Source organism: Falco biarmicus, chromosome 8 (assembly GCF_023638135.1).
Source record: "Falco biarmicus isolate bFalBia1 chromosome 8, bFalBia1.pri, whole genome shotgun sequence".
Lineage (NCBI taxonomy): Eukaryota > Metazoa > Chordata > Aves > Falconiformes > Falconidae > Falco > Falco biarmicus.
The window spans coordinates 60,312,531-60,335,390 of NC_079295.1; the positions used below are offsets into that span (position 1 = coordinate 60,312,531).

Below are 22,860 nucleotides of genomic sequence, written 5' to 3' on the forward strand. Positions count from 1 at the left end.
ATTAATTGTTTTCCTGTCTTTCTCATTCAGATTATTTAATGTCTTCAGTCTCCCTGTGTGAAATGTGAGTCGTTTTAAGGTTCTGGTCATTCCCATTCAACTTCTTTGGAAACGTCTCAGTTTGGTTGTGTTTGCAGGCATCCTGAAGCCAGTGTTTTCAATGCAGCTATGCCACTGACTTGTGTAACAAAATAATAATGCCATCTGTCTTATCTTTTTTTAGCTCATTTTTAATCATCCTTCCCCCCCCCCCCCCCCCCCCTCTTTCTTGGTGCTGGTTGGCTTTGATTATAGAGTGAGAGGAAATCTTCATTGAACTTGTTACAATAGTCATCCGCCCCTCACCTGAGTTAGAAGTAGCTAATTTAGGACTCTGTAAGATGTGTAGGTTGGTTAAATGCTCCTGCCAATGCATTTTAGTTTTTTGTCAGTGTTAGCTTCCGTTTAACAGTTTCCTGTGTATTCATTCCTTGATCTTCCTGAATTGTGTCTGTTGGGCTCCTGATAGTGATATCTCTAACCAGAATCGTGTAGTTAGCAGCAAATTTAAATTGGAAAAGTAGGGATTTTGTTGACCTTTGTTGTAGTTTTTCAGAAATGTTGGAAGTTCATCCTGAAAGCTCAGTGGCTCACAGGTCATATGGCCACATCTTATCACCAGGGTGTTCATCTGTCTGGTCTGGGATGCACATGAGTTGGTTGGAACCTCTATTTTCTGCATGAGGTATGTTCCGCTGTCAGGCCCTGGACACCACCCCCATGTTACCAATGGGTATCCTCATCAGCATTCTGAATGCCCTCGAGGAACACAGAGCAGCAGTGTTTTGCCCTGTGGTGGGTATTTGTTCTTCCCCTAGGCAGGACTTAGAGGTACGATTGCAATAACTGACTTGGGTTTGGGTGGTGGAGCTGAAACAGATTATTTGATAATTTCTTTTGAAAACTAGCATTTTTTTGCATTTATAAGGGGAGATAACTGGCTTTCTTACTCTGATATTTCCTCTGATCCAGATTCCTGGCTTGTAGTTCTTGTAACTATATTTGGACAATTGACTTTGAGAAGTTTGTAAGCATTGTTGTTGGCTCAAGAGCTACAAATGTTTGGGTTTTTTTCTGTCTGCCTAGTAGTCTAAATTAATAATGTCTGTTTAATTTTAAAGCAATCTCATGAGATTTACAGGCAACTTTAAATAAGAAAGGCACATCATTTTATGGAAGACTTGTAAGGTATGAAAACTGCCTCTCGAAGAACTTCCTTGATATCTTTTGTGGTAATAGTATTGTCCAAATAAACACATGTCACTTGTAAACTTACCAGAATGTGTGGTGGCACTAACCCAGCTCTACTGGTGTGAATATACTAGCCCACTGACATATGGTATGTAACTTGATTTCTAGTAGTTCTGAAAGATTTACAGGCTGATTTATGCTTCTTCCTTTGCATTTATTTTCCATACTCTCTTACTTTCAGGCAGTGCTTCTTTCGTAGGCTCCATTTGACTCAGCATATGTTGTGTTCAACTTCTGACTATCTAGTTGCTGCAAAAAGGTTGGGGCTTAATTTCTATTTTTTTGAGAAAACAGGCACTTTTCTTTTAACTTTTGCATAAGGAGTGCTTTTTGTTTTCCAAAATAAAAATTATTAACAGTCTACCTTCTACTTCAACACTTGCTATTTTTTCATATTTCTGCTGTTATTGTGGAATTGTGGTTGTATCCTTTAGGGTTTTGTGTGTGCATGTGAGTATTTTAAGTTCTTTTCTGCTGCTTGGAGTTTGGTGAAAAGCTTGAGTTACTGGAGCCGTAGTCTAAGGAACAGGCAGAGGGAACATTCTTGTTCTTCACTTCAGACAGTATTAAATTGTTTTATTAATAGCTGCGGCCTTGGTGGAGTGGAGGAGAAAAATATCACAGCAAAAGTCATAAAAAATGGGAGGTGATCAAGATGAGGGAAAGAAAATCACATGAGCCATACTGTGTTGGACCAGATGTCCATGTGAGTCCTTATCTTCTCTACAAAGCTGGCCAGTAGTGAGTGATTGTCTTTGGTCCCTTAGTGTCAGTAGCCTTCTGTTTTCTTAGTAGATACTTCCTATGGCAAGGGGTTCCAAAACTGAAATGTGTGTTGTATGAAGCCGTACCCCCATCACCTGTCACGCTTGTTGGTCTTTGAATCCACACACTGAATCTACAGCTCATGTCCTCAGCCATGATGGACTGTCTCTTTTGACTTGTCCTTTAATCAGACTGGGAACGTTAAAACAATGCCATGATGAAACTCCTGGTCTGAACTTGCCACTTGTCAGTCAGAACCTCCGTCCTCATGCCCACAATGCCCACAAGCACCAACTCCTCAGTGATTCCTAAGAGACCTCCAGACATGCTGTGAGATCCTCAGCATTTGCTTTAGCAGATTGCCATATGGATGCATATACATGGCCCTTAAGGAACGGTATTCGTTTATATGTGAGTGCACTTTATCTCACTTGTAACAGTGAGCAGGTTGCTTCAGGTGTCTCTGGGTGGTCTGTCTGGCTTCTGTTTTTGTGGCTGGTGTGTGAAGGTAGGGGTGGAGACCTCCAGCTTCTTCCCAGCAACAGCCAAGCTCCCACTGCCCTGAACTTCCCTTTGCCTCGCTGGCTCGGTCAGGACCAAGCAGAGCCTTGGGAGAGGCTGGGCTCTCTTCGCTCAAGGAGAGGGCTTGAAGAAGAGGCCCAGCTGATGTTTGATTTTGTTTTTCCAAGGACAGAGATCACCAGGTACTGCCAAAGTTCCCAGAGCCTGGTTTGGGCTTCACTGATGTTCTTTATTTCTTCCTCTGCAAAATTTATTTGTTATCGTGCAATGCTAAAATGTATTTGTTATTGTGCAATGCCTAAGCCTTGTTCCTTGAACTGTATGTACTAGTATAATATAAAGAATAAGGAATGTTAATTTACAGATTTTTAAGGACAAGCTTTTGAGTTTTTTTGTTTTGTTTTGGGGAGGTGTTATTGTTTTTTGAGCTGCATAAGACTGCCTATAATGTGGCAGGCTAAAATTTCTGTCAGAGTTTCTCTTTTTGTTTTTGTTTGGTATGTCCAAGCTTTTCTCATCAGCAATTCTTATTCTCTCTATGCTTTCAAATCTTGGAGAGTTATCATATGCTTCCCTTCTTCTTTGTCATACAGACAAATAGTGCACATTATTCTTTGATTTAATCCTTCTTAATAAGCCTGTTCCTCCAGGGATTAATTATTTTAGTTTCTGTACTGAATCTTGCACTTTGTTGACATCTTGTACTGAGAGCCTACAACTGAGTGCAGTATAAAATTGAAAGCTCATCTCTCATTAGTTTTTCATGCTCTCATTTGGATAAACCCTTTCCAGGTTCATTTCTCCAATACAGGGTGAGAGAAGGAAGGTTAAAATAACCCTGTCTATAGGATATGGAAAGGAAAAGAAGTTCCAACTCTAGCAAACTTTTGGTACTTTTGTTTCCCCTCACCCTTATGTGCATCCAGTTGAAGTAGAACTTGCATTTAGCAGAGAAGGACCCTGTCTGGCTTCCAAGCCATGGGTAGCTGCATTAGTCACCCCTGGACCTGTGGCCAGATTTGGGTTTTGAGCTGCTGCATGGAACAGTGTGAACTGGGTGTGAGATGCTCTCTCCCAGGTGGGAATTTTTACCTGCTGGGGGTCTTGCTTTCAGTGTAGTAGCAGACATCAGAAGCTGTGGACCAGAGAGACTTGGTTCTGCCAAGATGTGTGTCTTTCTAGGATGGTGATTTTGGGGGTAAGCTTCCTGAACTGCTCGCTGTGTGGTTGCGTGGGCACTGGGGCTGCTGTGCGAGAAGGGGTGGTAGAGCACAGCGGAGGAGGAGCAGGTGGGAATGGCCCAGGCCAGAGCTGCAGCTCACACACTCATTGGAATATGAAATGTTGCTACAGTGACATCTTCTAAAGGGAAGATTTAGGATTCCTACAGTGTAATTTGAAATGACTTTAAATGCTAAGTTTCAACTCGGATGAATTTAATATATTAAAACTTCTTTTAATATAATAAACCTTTTTCTCCAGTTTGTGGTCTAGATCCTTTAATCTTGTTTACCATAGCAAAGACCTAGACTCTGTTTCCTACCCATTAACGGATCTGATCCAGCTCTGCTGAATTCAGGATGAAGACTGGTTTTGGGAGGCTGCAGCGATGCTTTAGTGAAAGTCTTTGGCCTCTCCTATATAGAAGGTCAGACTAAGCTGCTTTAATATTTATGAATCCATTTATGAATCCTGGCTTTGAGATTTATGAATGTGACACCCGTTGACTTCAGTGGGTGGTGATTTGGGCCTTAAGCAAATATGTTTTTTGGAAAGGAACTTGTGTAGCAACCATCCCATTTTGTGAGAGTTTGAGCTGAAGACCTTTACAGTGGGACCGGTTTTGTTTTCTTGCAGGATGTCAATTCATTTTTATTGCTGAGAGTAGGACTCAACTACACATTTTGTCAAAGTGACCTCAGAAATGTTTTCTTTCAAATGGTTCCTCGTGTTAAAACTGGGAAGGTTAATCCTTTTGGATCTTGCTGTTAGCAAATTCATGGATTTGATATTCATGCTTTTCCTCCCTGAAAGATTAAAATTGAGAAACTCTGTTGCAGGGAACAGCAATTACTATTCCCTGCTTGCAACAACAGCAATCAAATTTACAGTCCCCTGAGTCTGCAAGATCTGCCGCATTTATCATTTTCATTCTTAACAGCTATTTAATAACTCACTCTTTCCCACTTGGAATTACACATGCCTGTGGACATCAAGCCTAAAGACTTCCCAAAATATTCTTGCTTAAGCATTATTTTAGCTAAAAGAACTGCTTGTCTCTGTTTAAAAAGCTACTCGGCTCTTGCAGCTGAACTCAATGGAAATGAGGTTCCGGCTGTTGTGGTGGAGGCATCTGAAAGTTGGAAGCTAACCTTGCAAAGGTGCGATGCTGTTTCCCTGTATAGCAGCTGCAGGGAAGTCTGCTCTGAGTTCACCTGCTCTGAAGTTTGTTACACTTTTGCAGGCTGCACTCTGTATTTGCCACAGATACTAATCTTGCAGAAAACCATGGTTTTTTTGTATTACCTAAACCTTTTGAAAATGAGATTTATGTCTTGTGATGTACCAGGATTCAGAGGTGAGCAGCTGCTAGGATGAGGCAGAGACAGGATTTACCAGAGGGAAGTGGTCCTCAGGGTTCTGGTCCTGGTCTCCTGCATTGCTGCTGGCCCTAGGCAGGCACTGAGCAACAGAGGTGATGATTTGGTACTTTTCTTGTAAAGGCAGAGAAGTTGAAAGCAATGTTTTTACTGTTGTTCACTGGTAAACACCAGGCACTGTGGCCAAGATGCTTGTCTTGAAATCTGCTGGTATTGCTTTGTGAAATCACTTCAATTGTGTCTGTTTTCTTGATGGCTCAGTGAGAAAGAGACACAATCTGTCTCACTATTGTGTCTCTTAACCACAGAAAACCCTTTTGAGTTTCTAAAAGGAGTTATACCATACATATCCAAGATTTGGGTCCAGATTCTCATCTGCTATAAATGAATGCAGTTCTCCTAACTTCAGGTTATATTGGCTGCAGATTTGTCCCACTGCTATTATTAATCACACCTGCAGTTGTGTAGTGACTAAGCTAGGCTCCAGGGTCAAAACTATTTTTGGTAGCAGTGGAAGTATGAATGGATGGATACCCATCCTCCCTTGAGCCACCAGGACTGTATGAGAGCAGCCTTTCGTGAAAGCACTCTGGTACAAATAGCTGTGGTACGGTGCTTTTCATTAGTGAATCTCGAAGTGCATTAAAAATGGGACCTTATCCCCATTCTACAGTGGATAAATAGGGACCCTAAGTAACATATAGTTTTTACAGGGTCACCCAGCAGGCTCTGCCTCTCTGTCAGTCTGTCTGTGTAATTGCTGTGTGTTTACATTATTTCCTCCCTCATTTTTTTGAGGTTATGTGAAAATAGAGCAACTTAATTGCAAGCTGACTTGAAAAAAAGTGGAAAAATACTCCTTGAGACTTAACAGTAGTAAAAATAGGTATGCTTAGTTAAAAACTTTCTTTTTCTCCCCTTCCCCATCCAGACTGGGACTGCATAAATTGGTCTAATTTTACAGCAGCAGAATACAGCACAGTACGTGGCAACATGTTCCAAATGGTTGCTACAATTCTTTCAGTACCTTCATCCACTGTAAAGAAAGATGAATTTGCAGCACTGCCCAATTATTCTTCTGTAATGCTTCGGTAGTTCGAGGCATGTTCTCAAAGAATTAAATGCAAAAATGACATAAGAAGCTCTTTTTTGCATTGTTATCTATATGAATGAGCTAAATAGAAATAAAATGCCAAAAATCAACGTACTGTGTGATTGGGAATGAATACATTGCAGAACTGAAAATGTTGAGAGAGCCCATGTGGGCAGGGGTGAGTTTGGAAGGTCCGTGTTATGTTCTTAGTTGTGCTGCAGACTTCCTGGGTGATCTTGCTCCGCTCATTGGAGCTCCTAGTGCATCAGGTTCATTCTAAGGTAATTGAACTAATATTTCCGTACTTGACATTAGTGTTGGGAGGACACGTCTGTTGTTGTTTGCAAAAGGATGTTCCTGTGGTTCTAAGACCTAGTGAAGGATCGTAAATAAAAATAACATGTAGAATTTGCTTTCAGATTCTCTGCTATACTAGTGCCAGTGTTGGTCAAACATGTGGTTGTGTATTTAGGGTACAGGCGTACTGATATAAAAATAGAACAAAACCTTGTCCAATATGCTGCCCCGCAAATATAAATATTTTCTCTTTCAAGTAATCTACAGAGTATTTTTTGGCAACTATACAGTGAAATGCAAGTCTCTCCTCTCTGCTTCTCTGTGAATTGATTGTTGAGAGGATCCCATGTTGCAAATTCCCCTCTGGAGGCTTCATTGACAGTGCAGGGAGTGCAGGCTCTGAACCCAGGTGCTGAGGTTAAATATCAGATAGTTTGAACCTCCATTTGGTCTCAAGAAGATCACTTGAAATTCAGAACTGTATTTAGACTTTGTTCATGCACAGATATGTCATGTGGCTTGTTACCTTTTTCAGAATCAAACACTAAAAAAAAATAGAGTGCTCTTTATTTACAGAAGTGCTGTTTCTAAGAGTTTCTGAAACACTGTTTTTGAAGGTTACAGATTTAATTAACTAAGCAGACACTTGGATTTTTTTATATTAATTTCAGGTTTGTTCACATTTAGTTTTTAGCTTCTTATCTGTATCATGTGCTTGGAGATTGGGAAGTAAATCTTTCTTTATATGGCAATGAGAAACTTTGTAAAGCTGTACTAATGAGGAAGAAAATGAACATTAATTAAACTTGCAGTTACAGGATGGGCTGAGGCTCTGGAGTCCTGAAGTAGCAGCTAGATAGGTTACTTCATTACAGCCTAGAACAGGGAGCTGTGATGGGAATGGCAATGAGGAGACAATTAAGTTGCTCACCAAGTGCAGAGCCAGCAAGACATTTAATTATCCACAGGAGCTAACACTCTAAAACCTGGAGTTTTCTGTAGATCCAAATATACAGGCAGTCTTTCTGTCAAAATAGACTTTTAAAGAATGTCTTTAGAAATGCAAGAGGGGTTGGGGATGTTAAGGAGACTGGAGAAGAGACCTGTTTTTCAGCTGAGCTCTGTGGTGTGGTGGCAGACTGTTGGTAGGTCTCCCGGGCTGGAGAGGAGGTCTCCCGCGTGGTGGATGGGACTAGTGTAATTACCTTGGGCAGACAGCCCGTGTGGCCACTGCCATTGCGGGTATCTGTAGATCCTGAGGTTCTTGAAAGCCTTGGGAGCAGGTCTTCAGGGATGTGCGGGAGCCCTGTTACCCCAAAAAGAGATTAGTGGAGCTCTAAACCCTGGCCCTATGTATTGCAATGGACTTGTTAGTGGCTTATCAATGTAATTCTTGTCTTAATTAGACAGGACAGTCACTCTCTGCCTTCCTTATGAACTTTTTCCCGTGTGGCTTTCACTTCTAAATAACTGCCTTACTAACCTTACTAGAGGTTTTGATTCTCTGAACTGCAGTTTCCTTTTGTCTTCTGCTGTAGTCTTTAATGCATATTAATGAGTGCTAAGCAGTGCTTGACTTGAGTAATTTGCAGCTGGGCTCTGGAAACCCCTGGAAGGAAGGCCTGGGGATGTCCCACTTTGGGAAATGGTAGGATATTATAGGCTTTTTGCTACAGTGTGGTGCATTCCAAAGGCAAACACTTTTTCAATTAATCTATATTTTTATTAGTCACAGGACACAGTTGCTGCTGCTATTGTTATTTAGCAATATTCCCATATTCAATTTAGTTTCAAGTTAGAACTCCCAGAAGAGGAGGGGAAGAGGTAACAGTGTTTTTTTCGAGAACTGGAAATCCTTTCCACAGAGGTGCTCAATCCCACACCTAGTTCTGCATTACCCAGCACATGTGTGGCTTCAGGGTGGCAGTGCAGGGGAGGGACTGCTAATCCGTAACTCCTGGAAATACGGCAGTCCTGGGGTGGGTGATGAGCTGTACAGGATAGAAAAATGCTGTTGCTAGCGGTTACTTTTAAGCTCTAAGTTTGTGAAAGTAACTACAGTTCTTCTGTTCAGAACTTGGGGAAACTGGTAACTGAAAGGCTTAATTCTGCCTTCACGTCCTCTGGAGTAAATGTCTAGACAATGGCCCAAGAATTTTCTGAAGTCCTTCTAGTCTAACCTGTGTCAAAGGGAAGGCACAGATTTGATCAAACAATACAGCATTTCTGTTTTAGTCATTGAGAGGCATTCTCCAGGAAATTGCAGAAACTTTAATGCTCTCTCTCTCTTGTCATCATAAACTTGATGGTTGTCTGACAGATGTCTTGGCATGACTGACTGGCACAAGGGTGATGGCATCTGTGGGTAAGAACAGGACTGATGAGTGAAGGGCATGAGCATACCCCTGCTGCCAGATGCCTTTATGTTGCTTGCTTGGCTGTGTGCAGCACTGGTGTTGAGTTGGTGACTAAAAGCAATCTCCCTTTCATGGTGGCTGTTTGACGGTGTTCTGAGTAGTATCAGAAAAAATGCATTAGGCAATTCATCTTGAGCTTTTCATGTTCAAAGCACTTGGCAAAAAAAAGACAAATCAGCCCTTGTAATTATCTTGCAAGACTGTTGTTATGCTGGTTCAGAGGTGGAGAAATGGAAGTAAAGAGGTTAAATGTCTTGCTCGAAGCAGCCAGGAAATGTGTGGTGGAGACATTCAGGAGCCCCACGTATTTCTTAATGAATAATTTATAACTGTGGGTATATTATTAGGCAGATGGCTTGAACTGTGGGTTGCTGTAGGAACTCTGCCTTGCCGTCTAAATGAATTTACCTAAAGTCTTAAACAGCTATTTTTTCTTATTTTATTTCATGATAATGTGTTGGCTAAATCAAAGACTGTGTAGGATATACAATATATATATCTAATTCTTTAACAAGTCAAACACACACTAACTTTTTCCTAATAATTCTGACCAAAAATAATTGATGTGTTTCTCAGGACTAAAGGAAAAGAGAAATTCCAGTGTAGTCCCAAGATTAAAATGAGAAAAGAAATATTCAGCTGTGTTTGAAGGTTAAATTTGTTTCTTTCTACTCTCCAGTGGAACTGGGGAGGATACTGCCATGGGGATGTTCATCGTGGTGTTGTGTCTATCCGAGAAGCAGAGTATGAAACGAGTCCCTGATGGATGGCCTGCTATTTGGCAGTGTTCAGTGCCACGTGAATCCCCCTGCATGCAAAAGGGCAGGAAACATCAGCATTTGACCGCTGGTTTTATGTCTTGGGAACCAGCATTCAAATCTCTTTTGCTTAGTCTTACAAGTCTGTCCCAGGGTGTAGCCTTTGTGTTCTTAGGGGGGGAGTCTTCACTCTGACCAGATGTTTTCTTTTCCAAAAGGCCAGTATGCCCCAAAAGCTGAAGTTCGCCTATAAAAGTTGTTTTTCTGTTAATCAGTTCAACTACTGATTATAGAAGTTGCCTATCTGTTACTTTTCTTAGAAGATCAAAATTCTTCCAAACTCCCATCAGTACCTCCTGCTGCATACAGTGTACAGCAGTGGTTGCACCAGGATCCTGAGGTATGGTCTGCACTTTAAGATCTGGCACGAGCTGCTTAATTAATAGTAGGTTTAATAAATCCAGAAATACACATGAACATATGTGCAACCATGCAGCTTACTAGCAAAAAGCAAAATCACTTTTTTTTTTCACATGACAGTCAAGCGCTCTGTGTATTTCTCCTGGGCGTACGTATGGTGTGTGCATCATACTCTGTGCAGTTGAGCATGCATATGCTTGTTTCTTCTTAATTTTTAGTTGTGCATTTCTCATAAAAATACTTCACATTTTCTGGATATAATATTTAATGTCCAGAGGAAGTGTGCGTGTATACAATTAAAATATAGATTAGATTGACATAAATTCTGAATCTTTTATGTATTCCTCTTTACAGTAAAAGATCAGTTGCTGTCTCTCTGGTTCAGCCCTTATTTTCTCAGTTGTCTTAGCTTCCTTGAGCTGCTGAGCTTGTCTCACCTTTTTTTGTATCTGATGTGGAATCTAAATTAGGTAAGAAACAGGACAGGATTTCGAATTCAGTTTCCTCTATATAGGCAGGATGGCATCAGTTTAAATTGCTTCGATATAATTTTGCTTCTTTAATCCTTCTCTTTCAATCTGTTTTTGTATACATTATATATATGTGAAATCTGGGACTGGAAATCTTGCCTAATGTAAGTTAAGACATGACAAATGAACCTGACATTTTTCCAAGGAGGGAACCAAAGAACATACTGTATTTATAGCAGTAGGAATATAGTTTGCTGCTTGTAGAAGAAAAATATGCATTGTATGAGAACTTCAGTGCTGGGATACGATAAGAGTGTTTAGATGATGCTTCTTTCAAGTGAGGGTACTCAGTTCAAAAGAGCCAAACTGGTTCTGGAATCTTGAGATGGGGCTTCACCCAGCAGAGGGTTTTGGCTCCCAGGAGCTCAGATAGCAAGATGATGTGTGTCACAGCGTCAACATGGTCTGCTGTGCCCAGTGTGAAAGTCCAGTGACTCCAGGATCATCAGTGGGCTTAGTGGGAAAGAGTATGATGAAGGAGTTTCTGAAGGTTGGATCTGGGGCTTCTCTCAATAATAATTGAAACAATTTCTTTCACGTTAATAGTAAGACTTTCTGTTTACAAGCTAAGAGTTCATGACTTTAAGTTCTCAAACACAGATGTGCAAACATATGCAGGAAAACTGATTCAGGCCAACTATCTCTGCAAGGCAGCTACTGGCTGCTGTGACCTTCTGCAGTAGGGCAGGACTGCAAGAAGAGACAAATTCAGGCAATCCAGGTGCCCAAGTTGATTGACCTGCATGAAGATAATGAAAGACTTCTTAAAGTTTTCAGTCTTTATGAGGGTTTCCCCTGAACATGGTGAGAATCATCTGGGTGATGTTCATTTGAGGTGCTCTGTAGAAGTGCAAATTTTTCTTTTTCATACCAGCATGTCTGAACAAGTTTTTATCTCTTAGCAATGCACTACTGACACCTTTTTTTAAACTAGTTGTGGCTAATTCTTGAAGAGTATTTTGTCAGCGAAACCCTTTGCATCAAGGGGTAAATAATCACCAGGCTTAGTTGTCTGCATGTAAGAGAGTACTTTTCCATCTTGCTTCTGAACAGAAAGGCTCTGTTTTTTGACTGTTGAACTGCACATCAGGATCCACTTATGACACTGAACTAGTTGATCCTTTATTTAGAAGGTAGTAAGCACTGGAGCGGTCTGGGCCTGACAGATAGCTAAGGTCATAGTAACTTCCATTGTAGCTGGTTTCTAATGGAGTGCATTTCCTAGACAGATCCTTAGACCTGTACTTTGCTCATGTGGTGCAAGGAGAAGTCCTTTTGGTTCGGGGTTGTATCTTTTGTCCTTTCTTGTCAAGTTGGGGAAATGATGCTTCGTTTTGCTCTAATAAAGAATTCACCTCGTTTCCTCTCTGCATCCTAATTGCTCTCTAGAGAGCACTAAAGTGTGCTTAAGCATATTGTAACTGTTTACTTACAACGTCTGCTGTATGTGCAGTAATGCAAAATGTTCGATCTCTGCCCTGTTGCTGCAGGCTGGCATGATTCGCACAGACAAGGACGAGTTCTTCATTGAACCTCTGGAGAAGGGGGCCCAGGAGGAGGAAGAGGGAGGAGGCAGAACGCACGTGGTCTATCGCAGAGCAGCTGCCAAGAAGGAGCTTCCTATTGAGAATGCGGATGCCGTGTATAAAGGTAAGGCAGAGATGTTAATGCCAGCTGATATATAAAGTGTAGCTGAAGGCATGTAGCCAATGTGATCTGCTATCTCTGACTTTGTTGTTCTTGAAAATGGAAATGTGTTCTTAATTCCTCTGTGGATGAAAAAGTAGGGAAGGAGTTGAACACTTTATTTACCTGGGGTAAGCAAGCATTGCAGCAGCCAAAACCATCTCCAGGATGGTGGAATTGTATATGCTTGAAAGAGTTTCCTTGGTTCTGGAGATAGCATAATGTCATGCGTCCCAATGAGTCCCTGGGTCAGAGCAGAAGGGGGTGGTGGATGAAGCAGCAGTGCAGAGGTGCCTGTGCCTGCTGGGGACAGGTAGCAGTGCTGGCTTTACAAAAGCTGCAGCAAGAACATGGAGGCTGACATGGTATGTGGGCTTCTCGCTGACAGTGTCTTCACTGGGCTGGATTTAGTGCCAGCCGTGAAATAATGGTATCTTCAGATATGAACACAAACGTTCTTATTTATGTGTTTCCAAGTGTGGAATTTAACATACTAAGTATGTGATAGACAGTGATGGAATAACGGGAGCTAAACATAAACACCTGTTCTATGTAGTATTTCCTATTTCTCCAGTAACTGCTTGGATGTTGCACCTTTTTTTCTGAATAAAGGATGCAAATCTGGTAAGTGCATGTTTTGACAGCTGATGTTAACACTGAGATTAACTGGGTCATTTGAGTGGAAACAACAGAAGAGCTACATTTTTGTTCCAAATGTGTGTACCAAACTGCAGACTTATTTGCCACTCATACCCTAGTATTATCTTATTTTACTATAATATGTTTTAAACTATAATGCAGTGTGTTAGAATGTCCTTTGTAGAAATTTTCCCAGTGATCCCCATCCCTCTACTATGGCTACCTTAATCATTTTCAAAAGAGAAAGAGTATGGTACCTGTTGTAAAAATGCTACTCTACACTCTATTCTTGCATTTAGTAATCCCCAGAAACCATCTGAATCACAGAGATGGGGCACTGAAGTTAGGGTCAAGTGAACAATATAAATTTCTCAATGTTCAAGTTGGAACGGGGAGAAAAAAGAAAGCAAGCAATGGCATTCAGCTAACTTTTTTGCCTCACTTTGGCCATCAGTATGGTCCATGTACCTTGTGACTGACACAGGCTGCGTTGGGCTCTTCTGGTTGCCTTTGAACTTGTTCTGGAGCAGAGCTGGGGGATACAGGAATTTGAATGCCACAATCACATAATCATAGGATGGAAGTTGCTCTTTTAGTAGGTGTTTATAAAATTATTGCAGTGTTGGAAAATATCAGCCAGCCACTCTGTTTCCTCTTAAACAAAAGAGACTTGATTTTATTCACACCTTATGGCAGTATTTTTGTTTTTGGATGGTAAATATTCCTCAGGAGTAGGAGTCTGGTACACAGAAAGGCAGAAATTGTAGATCAGCTCCAGTTACTGGCATGTGGTACCTGCTAGAGGAAGGCTCTGACAGCAGTATCTGAAAACACCTCTCTGAAATGCAGCGCCGTGCTGCGTGGCCGCTTGTGGAGCGGATGGCAGGGCTGCTCGTGGGCTGCCCACCGCGGCTGGCAGCAAAGCTACATGCAGTGTGTGATGCCACCGGACTTCTGCGTCTGTCACCTCTCCTGTGCTGAGGGCTTGTGTAAGGGCTGAAGTTTATAGGCACTGGTACAAAGGCACAAAATCATAATAGCCATCAGCCAGCACTGTAGGATTAAAAAGCAAAAGTGAGGCTGAACTCGGGCAGGCCAGGCTGAGCCGTAGCACTGACCGTGTCTGGAACAGCAGGTGTCGGTGACGGGTAGGAATAGTTGTGATTTTTCATATTTCAAATTTTAAAAATAAGGAAAAAATCCTAAGAGTAGTAATATTCCCTTCCATCCACCATCTTTTGATTTGTAAAACTGATTAAAGATTAGTTTTTATTTTAGAGCAAAGCCCACAATACTGTACAGGTTTTTTCCCCCGTGAAATACTCTGTCTTTAACAGAACCACTGAATGTCCACTCCGAAACTGGTCTGTTCTCTGCTACTTTTTATTAAACCTGGCTTCCCACCTCTGATTTGCTCTAGGCAACAGGCATGGAAAGGACATGCTTTCAAAAACTGTAATTTTATTTTCCAGTTTGTCTTTTTCCAGAATGCATCTAGTTTTGGTTAACAAATGTCAAAATATTTAGTGACTGGGTGTTGATAAACATGCTGTGCTGCGTGTTTCCATAGTGCTTTAAATTAATCAATGAGCTTATTTAGGAAATACTTAGTAGGGCACTTTCAGCATGCTGTAACTGGTTGGGGGGGGGGGGGGGGGGAAAGAGGTTAACCAAGAGCACTCCCCCTCTTCCACCATCCCTGGAGACAACTGCATTGTTGCCAAGTCCCATAAATTTACATGTGATGAATTGTAACGCTTGGACTATTTTTAAAGGTCCAGCCTCCAGGAATCTCATGAATATGTGATGATTTTTTTCTCCCTAGGTGAGCTTCTGGCTCTTTTAACTTTTGATAAAAACTTTGTTGTTTCTGACTGTGTAAATAAAGTGAGTAACACAAAGTGTATAGTAGTCCATAATTTTTAAGACAGCATCTTTCAAAATCCCATGATATGTTAATTTAATCCTATGATTTGGGAGGGGATTGTGAGTCATGATTTTTGAATGCTTGGGTTTGGATAGATAAAGTCCCTTATAAATATTCCTGTCTCTGGCACTCTTTTCACAAGAAATAGGACAAGCTGTTCTCTCCCCAGTGAAACAGGAGGTGAACCAATTGAAAGCTCCATGGACTTGGAGTTGAGTGGGTCAGTCATCATCTCAAGGATGAGGGGCTTGCGCTGGGCAGCGGTCGTGCTGGACCTTGCACCGCACAAGGGCTTTGGGATTTACTCCCACCGTCGGCAGGTCCGTTAGGGACTGCTGGGAGGGAAGTCTCTGCGGGGGAGAACCTGGAGAAGTGGGGCTGGGGCTGTGGAGCCGGAGGTCCCAGCGGGGTGTAGGGAGCCTCCTGCGGCGCAGGGCATGGGGCTCTACAGGGCTAGGGGGGCTCTTCGTGCCTCCTGTCTCCATCCAGAAATGAAGAGCTCTTCATGCCCGGCACACCGCCTGAGCGGGTGGTCGTCTTTAGCCATTTGAGACTTTGGGGGCAAACTTGCTCTGACTTTAATTATTCTCATAATGAATCTATATGGGGCCATAGTCTCCTAAATGCAGTTGTTCTGCGTGTTGGTTTGTTGGAGATCCCGAGTTAATGTGCGTGGCTGCCCAGACAGAGAGCTCCAACACGGAGCTGCAGGACAGCAGCAGAGAGGTCCCTGAAGTGGACGGGCAGCTGATCTTCCCCAAAAGACAACTAGGACTAATGGAAGATCCATTTTCTATTGCTGTGAGGGTGGATTCATGCATAAAGAAAAAAATCTGCATTTTCCCAAATGTGGAAGTAAATTCGAACTGTGCTAACAGGTACGGCAAGGGGGACTGGACAGCACTTTTGTCTAGCATTTTCCATATGCTGGTATCTATCTTGTATTATAGTAAGGGAAGCTGAGATTTTATTCCATCTGTTTAAAAAATGCAAATAAGCAAAACCCACAGCCTCCTAAGCCTTGGAGAGATCAAGGTATGCATCTTCTTTTATGAAGGCTCTGCTGACGTGCAGGGTTTTAAGAAGTGGAATGTGCTGGGAGAGAATGGACATGAAATGAGCAGCAGAGCTCTAGTCTGATTTCAGACCGTACCAGGTTTGCCTCTGTGTTTACGTAAAACGCTATCAGAATATTGGGAAAAGTAAATACTTCTTTTGGCAGCCTGAATCATTGTGTTTTGACTGGTGCAGGATTATCTGGTGTTTGTGAGAATCACAGAGTAAAGGGTGTAATATTTCTACTTGGTTTTCCCCTCTCAAAGAATACTATTTGTTATGTACTGGAAAAATGTAAGCATCATATTTTAGGCAAGTAATAATCTGCAGCAGAGTAGTACTGTGAAATTCTGTGCGAGCTCGTTACAAATTAGGCTAATTGTTTTGGAAAGAAATATTGTCATGTAGTGGTTGATGTATTGCAGGTATGGTGGGAATAAACCCTATTTTTTCTGGCAACTGCTTTTAGTACTTGCATGCATATAATAATTTATCTTTCTCTAGATAAAAATAAGCAGCATGTTGAAAATATTTTAATATTTCCAGTTGAATTCCTTCTTACAAAGAAGAGAAATGTTGCTTGACAGCAGTAAAACTTCCTACATGATAGAACTAGAATAAAATAGGCATGCTAGGGGAGGTTGTTTTTTCTTCAGACTGCTGGGTTTTTGCTTAAATATTCTTTAGGTGTTTAGAGTTCTTTAGGTTCTTTAGATGTTAAGTGAAGAGATGGCAAGTATTTAATTAATGGTTATGGCAAGGTCTGGAAAACCAGCTTGATTTTTGCCTCTAAAGACAATCTGATTATCAGGCTTGTAAGCTTTAATATCCATTTCCCCAGCTAAATTACTGTGTCTGTTATGTTGATCAACGGAGAGGAAATGATTATACTAAAAATTCCTTATGTTTGCCTTCTCTCTCAAAATCATTGTCTAAATATGCTGCTTCGAGTTTTATTGTATTGCTTGACTGATGAGAAACAGAAACTCAGCTTTACTTGACAGTTTTATTTACTGTGCAGATGAAAGATGACCTTAGCCAAGAACAGTTTATTACTGAAGGAAGACAGCAAGGTAACTCTCCAAATGTGCTTAAACCAGGCAGACTGTTGTTTCTTTACTGCTAATTAAATCCCTTGGAATGGCCAAACCCAATCTGACGCAAGTCCCATCATGAATATGCTCTGGGCTGACGGGGTGGACGGACTCACAGCCTCTGCTGGAGACTCGTGATCCCTTTCCCAGGGCAATACTTGGGCTTCCTTGCGGTCAGACCTTCAGAAGCGTAGTGGCTTGGTGCTGAAAGATGGGATCATTTTCTGTGACCCCATGGTGTACTTCTTGGGGCAAAACCCATCCTTTTCTCTGTCTTTTTTTTTTTAATTCTACTACTGTTTCCTTTATGTCGAGGATGGCTAACATCCCCTGGGCCATCAACACATACCAGTCAGGTAAAAGGACAGAAATAAGTTGCTGCTACTACTCAGCAGAAGCAACCAGCTCCTTTCTGACAGATGCCCAAACCTCGTCAGAGCAGAACTGCTGCTCAGTCCTGTTAGTGACATCTGCCCCTCCACAATGCAGAAGGACAAAAGCCTTTCCTCTTCCTCACACTGATGGGACGTACTGGAGTCCTGAGGGGCTGGGGGCCGATTCAGCAGGAGAGAAATCCATGTCAATTTAAGTGTAAACAACCAAACACTAGAAGTTACTGGAAAAGATTAAGAAGTTAAAAATATGATAAAGTTGTAGCAACTCAGTTGCCAGAGCTTTGCAGGTTTTAGAGATGATATTTCAGAGGAAGACTACTCCATCATAGTCCATCAAACTGTCAATGCCATTGATTTACTAATGTATTTAAATTACTTTTTCAAAACCAACGTACATCTGGTGTATATTTTTCTGGATTGCCTGAAATGACACTCAGATTGGCTGCAGGTTGGCTGGTTGCCATTCTAATTTACAGAAACTTTCCTGGTTACCTTTGCAGGGGAACAGTTCCTTCAGGAAACTGAAGTTTCTTCAAATTCAATCAATATTTCCTCTCAGCATGTACTCCTGCTGATTAATTACTGTTCCCTTATTTTGCAGTCAGTAAGGCACTGATGACAATATTTTTTGTCTCCTTGCTACATCATCTGTGCATGATAAATACATCTGTCTTTCTCTCCTGTCTTGGGTTTTCTCTGAATTTCACATTGCAGATTCATGGGGCTTTTCTGGGAAAGGAAAGATTGAGAATTCAATTGTGAATCAACTTTTGAGTAAGAAGCAAGGTTATGCACTCATGAAAAAGCAAGTCTTCAGAGAGTGAACTTAGGCCGTTGGGTGTCACCCTTCCCAACCATAGGTGCAGCTGATGAAGCAGTTTTTTGCTAGCACAGGCAAGTAAGATCCTTGCAGCAATTTTAATATGAAACTTTAGGATAAATCTAAAGGTTTCTATTTTTATAACAGTGCAATAAATCATCTGGGATGATTAGGTGAAGGCTAATGAACAATGCTCTTACATGTCCTTGGTGTGAAATACAAGCAATAACCTTTTTTTTCCGGAGTTGATAGAATTTTCTACCATAGACCTCCCCAAGCAGGTGGCCTTAGCTGGGCCACAGAATGGTCTCAGGTGAAAAGTCAATCCTTCGAAGTGCTTCTGGGACAGTCAGTTTTCTTTTGTCTGGAAGTAAAATTATTATGAAGTTAATTGATTTTTTTATTTTTTTTTAGTATTAGTAATTTTGTTGTGGTTTTTTTGGAGGGGAGGGGAAGTACTCATGTAACTGCAGCTGCGTGGTGATGCGCATGTGTATCAGGATGACTGTAAAGCTGTGCAGGCTACTCTTACAGTGGGCTTTTTTGAATATTTGAGTGCTTTGGAAAGCATATTGCATCTTCAAAAGGCTTGTGCTTTTAATTAAACATCTCCTTTTTTCCAGATGCTAAAAATCGCTTTCAGAACAATTGAACGCTCATTAAATCTTTTCTCATTATTTCTTCATGACATCAAATCTGTAGTCCCTGCAGCACTGTTTTGTTTCACCAGTAGCATCAATCCTCTTGTACCTAAGTGAAAAGCAGTGGGGTGGCGTGGAGTGGTGCAGAACCCTGCTGCACGGCGATGCTGGGACGGGGAGCAGGGAGCTGCCACACAGGCCGGCTCCGCTGTGGATTCCTGGTGCTGAGCTGTCACCTCCCTCTCCCATGCGCTCCACAGAAGTGCAGTCATTCCTGTAACGAACACTTGCTAAACCTGGAATACAGGAACAGAATAACAGTGTCTTAAGAAGCTCAGTTTCTGTGTTTGTCCCCACCTTTCTCATGAGGTAGCCTGAGATCCATGTAGACTTCAAGGAGATACTTAAGCACATGCTTAACTTTGAGCAGGCACTTAAGCCAAATAAATTCCAGTGGGATTCAGATATGCGCCTTAGGCTAAATGTTTTTTTTATTCTGAATGGAAGTGGGTTCTGTTTTGGCTGAGGCATGTTACTGGAGCAAGATACTTCCATTCAGAAATGCATGAATTAAAGGTGAACAACTTAATTATTTGTGCTTATTTAAATATCACTCATTTACTGGTATCATTAGCTAATGTCAAAATAAAATTAATTTCTTTCTCGGCTGATGAGTTAATTTTAGCCTTTCTACCAATTCAAACATTATGATAAGGCTCTCCTAAGTGATTGTTGTGAACAGCTTACAGCTGGACTTGAACATTACCAAATGCTGCTAAATATAATCAAACTGATATTGGTCTACAAAACAACAGTTTTCAATTCTCATACAAATACTCCTGCAAAATTTTTATGAAAAATGGGAAAGTGCTCATTTTATTTTATCACATTCTTCTGTCAATTAATTCAGCACTGGGTGTGTGTGAAACTAAGCTTGATTAATCACTTGTTTATGTTTACATGTAGTCAACAGTTGCTTGTTTATAGAGACAAAACATTTTACAACAGATTTCATTAAGGTTCATTTTTATTCTTCCTCATAATATCCATCGATCTCACAGTCCTTAATGAATTTAGCCTCTCAGTCTCCTGGGAGGAAAGAGAGAACAAAATATTTGCCTTTTGGACAAGAGTAACATAAACCTTGTTTTTACTGAAAGCTGATCCTGTTTCTTGCTGGTAATAACCCAGTGGAAGAGCAGAGTTCATTGGAGCACCAGTTCATAAGTCAAAACGTTGCCTTCAGAGCCTGTGCGAGTGCTTGCATGTGAGTGTGTGCAGCCGCCCACAGGCATGTGAGGAGTTTTTGCTTATGAAAATGTATGTGCACACCCACATGGTTTTTGCAATTTCACATTTACGTTTTTTTCCCACAAAGTGTCATCCTATTGGGGTTTGTTTATTTGCAAGCTGTGTTCATGTTGTCCAACCTGCTGAGAAAGACAGAGGATGGCAATGGTCCAGCGGGTTCTGATGTCTCTGCCAGGCACAAAGAGGGAGAAACTTCTTCACAGAAAGACCTTAATATTCTGACAAACTGAAAGTGTTCTGCAGCCCGTATCTCTGTTTAGGAAGTGGATTTTGGAACTGAAAGTTCAAAAATATGAGTAGCATGTAGTGTCTGCTGTTTTGTACCATGGGATTCAAGCTCTGTGTTTAATAACAATACGCAAAATAGCATCTGGTATGCGTCACTAAAATAAGCTCTAGTAGAAAATGCTGATAAACATTTTCTGTATATTTCCTGACTGGAAGTGGCATAAATTTTGTCTGCTGTCCATGATAATGATGATAAAATAGTTTGATCAGGCTAAAAGCTCCAGGCATCATCAAATGAAAGCAACGGACAAGCCCAGAGTTGCAAGGTAGATGGGTATCCTTGAGACATCTACATTTCTGTCATTTCTTGTAACAGTAGAGCCCCATGTGAGGCCTTGTGAAGTGGTCCAAGGATTAAAAATGTATTCCAGCTGATTCTGACTGTTCTCAGCTGTGTGAAATCTGCTCCTCGGTGGCCAGCCACTGAAGCAGTGCTGTGTGCTGCTGGTGTCTCAGCACTTGCAGAAGGGACACTGGAAGGGTCACTGTGTTTATAACAGTGCGAGACCCAGGTGGAGAATGAAAAACAAACCACTTGGTCTTTCTCTGCACTAATTTAATTCATGGTGGCTGCTGTACACAAGCATGTCCTACAGGCAAACGCTGTTGCTCATGAGCTCAACGCTGGTTAAAGGGAGAGTATTTCCGTGCCTCAGAGCTGGTGCTGCATAGCTAATCCCCGAGCTAAAGGGCTGTTTTCTTCAGCTGACTGTGTATATGGTAGGTTATGCATTGTAACGCATTTAATCACTGCATTATGCACTGTTCGCTTTAAAGGCTGTTTTTCCCACTGCCCTAAATCCATCTCCCAGCACAGGCACAACTGCTTGTCCTGCCTCCCTTCCCTGTTGCAGTCACAAGTCCCATGCACTGGGCGAGACACAGCAGCGCTGGGGCAGCTTAGCAGCGCAGACAAATACTGCTCGCCACTACTCCCTGCTGAGTGAGCTGGCAGAGGGACACCGAGAATTTCACCTGCCTTTTGCAGTTAGGGTGAGAGAGGGATGCAGGTCTTTGGGCCTGATTCTTCCCCTGGTGTGTGCGGGTGCAGTGATGAGCAGGGAAGCATGTGCTGCTTTGATGCTTTTGCTTTAGCAAAGCACGTGTTACGCTCTGTGGGAGGCTGGGGAATATACCTGTAGTAACCCAATGGTTGGTATGAATTAGGTGCATGGTCTACAGAGTATTGGTTTATAACTAGAGCCTGTGGTGGGTAATAACTTTCTGTAGCCGTTTTGTAGCTCTTGCTTATTTATTTGTGTTCTCTGTGTTTTGAATTCCCTAAGCAATTCTTGGGGCTGCCTGGATTTTTTAGGTAAAAATAACTCACTTGAAAAGCAAGCAACAGTGGTGTTCAGCTAGTGCAAGTCTCCTTTCCCCTGTGCTTTCCTGAAATTATAAAAGGCAAGAGGATCTTAGACCAGGGAAAAAGCCAGCAAAATTAGTGATTTCAGTTGAAGCTGCACTTTGGTACAGTAGTAAATTACTTTCTTCTTGAAAATATGTGTTTTTCTATAGAACGGAAACACTATTTTGAAACTGGGATAAGTAACATAAACTTGCAGAAACTATGTTACTGCAAATTATGAGTGCAAACTCTGATTTTTCTAGATTATCACGTTACAAATGATTTATAATTATTTTTCAAAATATTTTGTCCCAGACTGTGTATGGCATAAAGTCTCACATGCATGTTTGCCGGTAATAGTTTGAATTTAATTGTCTTTGTTCATTTGAATATAAACCTCAGGAGCTGTGTTACCTAACATTTGCGTGTTAGATTTTAAATGTTCTGTTGACAGGACTGTCTTGGTCCATGATGTACTCTTAAGCCAAGCAATGATTATTTTGTTAATGCAGTGGTGCCTTCTTGGATTTGAACCCTTTCTTTTAAAGGCCAATTAGTGAGCAGTAGCCACCAGCAGCTTCACTGACTTGCCATCGCATCTGGGACGTGGCATGATGCTCTTGCCTAGTTCAAACCCTGCAACACTGCCTGCACAGACCTGCATCCTGATCCTGTATTGCTGAGACTCTGCTACTGTAACAAGAACAAGGGCATAGTTTCGTAATTGGTTTAAACCAATCTAACACTGTGCTAATGGCAGACTAGTCCCCTCCCCTGCTGGCCACACGGTCCCTCTGCCAGCTGTTGCTATCTGAGCCGCATTGCTGAAAGGGATGCAGTCACCAGGTAGAGGCTATTGGATGGTCCAAAAGCACTGAGGCAGGCAACTGAATCCTTGCATGGCTTTCCTCAGTGCCAGTGGAGACCCTTCTCTCTGCTGGCTGAGCATCTGGAAAGAGACCC

General features: G+C 41.7%; 1 protein-coding gene across 2 annotated transcripts in view; it reads left to right on the forward strand.

Annotated features, from left to right (window-relative positions):
- The window catches only part of ADAMTS2 (ADAM metallopeptidase with thrombospondin type 1 motif 2), a 261,263-nt gene that overhangs the window by 130,051 nt on the left and 108,352 nt on the right, over positions 1-22,860 (forward strand). For both annotated transcript variants that reach the window (XM_056349882.1, XM_056349881.1), the window contains one exon: positions 12,183-12,342. In XM_056349882.1, the coding sequence (XP_056205857.1) occupies positions 12,183-12,342 (160 nt within the window). The remainder of the gene's footprint in view (positions 1-12,182; positions 12,343-22,860) is intronic.